Raw genomic sequence first — 5,263 nt, 5'->3', positions numbered from 1 at the left:
GTTAACACGCTCCACACCGGTGCCATTATTGGTGAGGCATCAACCAAAAAACTACTTCTACAAGTGCACAAGTGTTTTGCTACATGTTTTTTGCAAAAGTTGTTGCAAAAGTCAAAGAGGGTAGATTTGAGAGGTTGTAAGTGCCGATTAGTGGTTGTACTGCAAAAATGAATTAAAGTACAAAAGTTAATGTGTAATACAAGTTTGTGTCTGTAGTTGTATTTATGTGTCATTTTACACATATGTGACTACTTGTCTGCAAGTGTGAATTCAGTACACAAGCTTTTAATTACTGTCTGTGAGTGCAGACTGTTCATTCAATTTTAATTTTTTTTATTTGACAAGTTTTCACATCGGTGCTGTAAGTTTCAACTTAAGAGTATATTTATTGCACAACATCTCAGATCCAAATATGCAAGCGCTCGAGATTTGCTACTGATTTATCTTCATCTAAACAGCATTTTTGAAAACCATAGTGCCATCAAACGTCTCAATGCTCCCAACAAAATCGGATCACTCCTTTGATTCCTTCCTAGTTAGGCAGCTAACTAGGTTTTGAGACACGGTCACGTGTGCTGAAGGGCTGAAGTTTTATTTCCGGGGTTAAAGCAGCCGCCATATCTGAATGCGCTTTAAACCTGTTCAATCCCACAGACATGTTTATGTTAACACAGTTCAGAAATACAGTTCGGATTACTTTATAGCGCTTTGATTACAACCTATAGACGTTCAACCGAGAGGTTTCTAAGGTGAGTTTAAAAAGCAAAGATTCGAGTAGTTTTGGCTCAGCCGGAGGGGTGTTATGTATGTGATCAGCTCACATGAATCTTACTGCACATGGCACGCGAGTTTGGAATGTAGCAACATTAGCTGCAACAAATGCAATTTAACTTTTCTCTTTATGGGTCCACGTGACTTTTTATTTATTTAGTAGTCTCACACTTAACTACGTTGTTTTGGTGAAATTCGGGTGCCACTCTCTTACCATTTCCGTTACTTTTTCCCTAATGACTGAAGCAGAAAGACTGTTGTTTGTTTACCTATTTGCTTTTATCAGTATCCATTTGCGTACTTGTGCACTACATCTGTTTGCGTAGCTTAAAGAGGGAACGAAAAATGTAATCATTTACTCACCCTCATACCAACATAGATGTGTATGGCTTGCTTTGTTTGGCAGAACACAAACGAAGAATTTTAGAAGAATATCTCAGCTCTGTAGGTCCAAAGAATGCAAGTGAATGGTTACCAAAACTTTGAAGCTCCAAAGAGCACATAAAGGCGGCATAAAAGCAATCTAAAAGAGTCCAGTAGTTTAGTGTCCCAAATGATACACTATGCACTTGCAAAATATAATATGCACTCAGCCATGTAGTGTATGAATTTTCAAAGTGAATAATGGTCCCAAATTGAACACTTAAGGGATTTTTACTATACAGAAGCATTTGCCGTTTAACAGCTGAGCCAGCTTTAGTAATGGAGATAGAATTGTTGCATTTTTTTTTTTCCTTTTTCTCTCCAATTTGGAATGCCCAATTCCCAATGTGCTCTTAAGTCCTCATGGTGGCGTAGTGGCTCACCTCAATCCGGGTGGCGGAGGATGGATCTCGGTTGCCTCCACGCCTGACCGTCAATCTGCACATCTTCTCACATGGCTTGGTGAGCGCGTTACGGCTGAAACATGCCGTGTGTGGATGCTTCACGCTTTTCTCCGCGGCATCCACCCACAACTCACCACATGCCCCACCGAGAGTGAACCACATTATAGCGACCATGAGGAGGTTACCCCATGTGACTACCTTTCCTAGCAACCGGGCCAATTTGGTTGCGTAGGAGACCTGGGTGGAGTCACTCAGCACACCCTGGAACTTGAGACTCCAGGGGTGGTAGTCAGCGACATTACTCACTGAGCTTCGAAAATGATACGTACCTTAAGTCACAGTATTCCTCTGATGGTGTCCGTTTCTTTAAAATTTTGCAGCCTTGGAGCTTATCTGTATGTGCTTAATTCCATGCTCATAAGAGCACTGTGACTCTGATCCTGCCCCTATAGTAAAACAAAGTGTGATTTGTTGAAGATAGAACGTGCTATGATTGGTTCTCATTATGTGGCCTTTAATCTGATAGGCTTGAGTAGACGATGGGTGGAGTCCACCTATTTGTAGATTTATGTGCATGTCTTGATGCTAAATTTCTTTCAATATCGACAAATGAGCGTAGTGATCCGCAGATGCACAGGAAGCGGTCCACAAATGAGTGTGATTCATAAATGAATGCTGGACAGATTTGTGTTTGTGAGTTGAAAAATATATTTGTACATCATTTTTTTTTTTTTTTTTTGCAAATCTAATTTTATTGTGAATTCAGTTTATTTTTGTGAAACTCCTTGCATTTATTTGTGGATCTCATTCAATTTATTTGTGAACCAACTTTCTATTTGTGAATCTCTTTCCATTTTTATGTTAATGCAACAATTCTATCTCCATAGTTAGTCAACCTCATTTCAAGACTTGTATCTTAAACAACATGCATATTGCTTGGGGTGATGGTAAAGCATTCAATTCACATTTGTAAGGTGCTGTGTCCAGTGAGGATTCGCTAGCTGCTACATTCTTCATTATTTAAAATTGTTTTGTCAGTCCAGCAACGCAGGTAACTCTGCCCCTTCCGCTATGTACGGCAAGCCGATTGCATTGAGTGCATGAAGTGTTCAACATTTCCCATTCTGTTTTAATGGTTGAAAATGTGCATCGTCTGGGTACTTAAAGTATACTTTTTTCACTTTACATCTTGCCATTTGCAGTCCTAGGGCTTTCAAACTACATCCACCAAACTTGGCACAGGCCTTCAGGCTGTTCTGACTCAAGTTGCTATGACTTTTGGAACTGATCAGAATTTTGGTTTTCGCACTGCGGGGTGATTAAAAAAATTTCCCAAATTCCCATAGAATTGCATTAACGAAATGTTCAAATGGGCCAGGAATATTCAAACTCCAACCTATCTAGCTGCCTAATAAAATGGCACAACTTTGTGATTCACCATGGTTTTGTTCCTGTCTTTGCTTAGATGTCATTGGTGGATTTGGGTAAGCGTCTTTTAGAAGCAGCTCGGAATGGTCATGATGACGATGTCAGAATGCTAATGGCCAATGGAGCTCCATTCACTACTGACTGGGTTGGTTATGTTTTCCCTTATGTTCTGAGAGTTAATAACATTTAAAAAAATGTTGCCTTACAGAAAGCAATTGATAAGCAAAACAATACTATCAGTGCTTAAAAAAAATTTTTACGCCAAAATATGTGACTTAATCATTGCATCATGTTATGACTCATTAGATTTTCAATAGAACTGACATCATCTTAGTACTTTTACAGAGCGTTACCAATGTGATCTAATTGTCATAAGGCAGTACTAAACATTTGAAAATTATTTTGAAAAAATACTGCTGTTTTTGTGTGTGTAGTGTCACATTGGCTGACTCGGGTACTTATTTTATTCCAGTGTTTTTAATATATATATGTGATCTCCATGCAGCTTGGAACTTCTCCATTACATTTAGCAGCCCAGCATGGTCATTACTCCACAGCTGAAGTGCTGCTGAGGGCAGGTGTGAGCAGAGATGCCCGAACAAAAGTCGACAGAACCCCTCTCCACATGGCGGCCACAGAGGGCCATGAAGTAATTGTGGATTTATTAATCAGGGTAAGACAATCCAACATGTGCAGTATCCTATGTTTTAAGGACTCATTTTCAAATCTTGATTTACACCAAGTAGGCAGATACTAGTCTCTTTGTTTCCTAATTTTGTTTTAGAGTGGAGCAGACATCAATGCCAAAGACATGTTGAAGATGACCGCTCTCCACTGGGCCACCCAGCATGGTCATCACCATGTTGCAGAACTCTTGGTTAAGCACGGGGCTGATGTACACGCCCTCAGCAAGTTTGACAAGTCAGCTTTTGATATTGCTGTTGACATACAACATGGCGAACTCGTGCTCTTATTACAGGTTTGTCTCTTAGGATATTTTTTAACATTATTTAATGGTGCTACATATGGTTTCCTGTTCTATCCCATTTCTACATTATGGGAACCTGCAATCCCATGATTGTTACTGTATTTTAAAGAAACATATACAGTGCATTCAGAAAGTATTCAGACCCCTTCAATCTTTTATATTTTGTCTCTAATCTATACTCCATACCTCATAATGACAAAGCAAAAAAAAATATTTTTGATAACATTGCAAATGTATTAAGACATAAGTCTTCAGACCCTTAACTTACTTATTTGAAGCACCTTTGGCAGCGATTACAGCCTCAAGTTTTTCTGGGTATGATGCAACAAGCTTTGCACACCTGGATTTGGGGAATTTCTGACATTATTCTCTGCAGATCCTCTCAAGCACTGTCAGGTTGGATGTGGACCATCAGTTGACAGCCATTTTCAGGTCTCTCCAGAGATGTTCGATTGGGTTCAAGTTAGGGCTCTGGGCCATGCAAGGACATTCACAGAGTTATCCCTAAGCCACTCTGAGTTGTCTTGGCTGTGTGCTTTGGGTCATTGTCCTGTTGGAAGGTAATCCATCGGCCCAGTCTGAGGTCCTGAGAACTCTGGATCAGGTTTTCATTAAGGATATCGCTGTATTTTGCTGCAGTCAGCTTCCCTTCAACCCTGACCAGTCCCCCAGTCCTTGCCACTGAAAAACAGCCCCACAGCATGATGCTACCACCACCATGCTTCACTGTTGGGATGTATCACACAGGTGATGAGCGGTGCCTGGTTTACACTTGGAATTGAGGCCAAACCGTTACATTTTCATTTCATCAGACCAGAGAATCTTGTTTCTCACAGTCTTGAGAGTCTTTTAGGTGCTTTTTTTTATGTGTCTTGCACTGTGAGGCTTCCGTCTGGCCACTCTGCCATAAAGCCCAGATCAGTGGAGTGTTGCAGTGATGGTTGTCTCATTTCCACACATGATCTCTGGAGCTCAACCAGAGTGACCATCGGGTTCTTGGTCACCTCTCTTACCAAGGGCCTTCTCCCCCGATTGCTCAGTTTGTCCAGGTGGCAAGCTCTATGAAGAGTCCTGCTCTCTAAAATTAAAATTTTAACCTTCCCCATATCTGTGCCTCTACACAATCCTGTCTCTGAGCTCTGCAGGCAGTTCCTTTGACCTCATGGCTTGGTTTTTGCTCTGAAATGCATTTTCAGCTGTGAGACCTTTTATAGATGGGTGTACGCCTTTCCAAATAATGTCCAATCAA

At 40.7% G+C, this 5,263-nt stretch overlaps 1 protein-coding gene across 1 annotated transcript; it reads left to right on the top strand.

Annotated features, from left to right (window-relative positions):
• Positions 1 to 605: 605 nt before the first annotated feature.
• LOC127642532 (GA-binding protein subunit beta-2-like) lies at positions 606 to 4,005 on the top strand (the record flags this gene model as incomplete). Its single annotated transcript, XM_052125163.1, has 4 exons — positions 606 to 749; positions 3,064 to 3,171; positions 3,532 to 3,699; positions 3,811 to 4,005. Coding segments are annotated over exons 2-4 (471 nt in total), but the record flags the coding sequence as incomplete, so codon positions are not given.
• Positions 4,006 to 5,263: the final 1,258 nt, after the last annotated feature.

The sequence above is a fragment of the Xyrauchen texanus genome, unplaced genomic scaffold, assembly GCF_025860055.1.
Source record: "Xyrauchen texanus isolate HMW12.3.18 unplaced genomic scaffold, RBS_HiC_50CHRs HiC_scaffold_678, whole genome shotgun sequence".
In the NCBI taxonomy this organism is placed as follows: Eukaryota; Metazoa; Chordata; class Actinopteri; order Cypriniformes; family Catostomidae; genus Xyrauchen; species Xyrauchen texanus.
The sequence above is the reverse complement of the archived record's forward strand: the minus strand, read 5'-3'. Positions and strand labels throughout refer to the sequence as shown.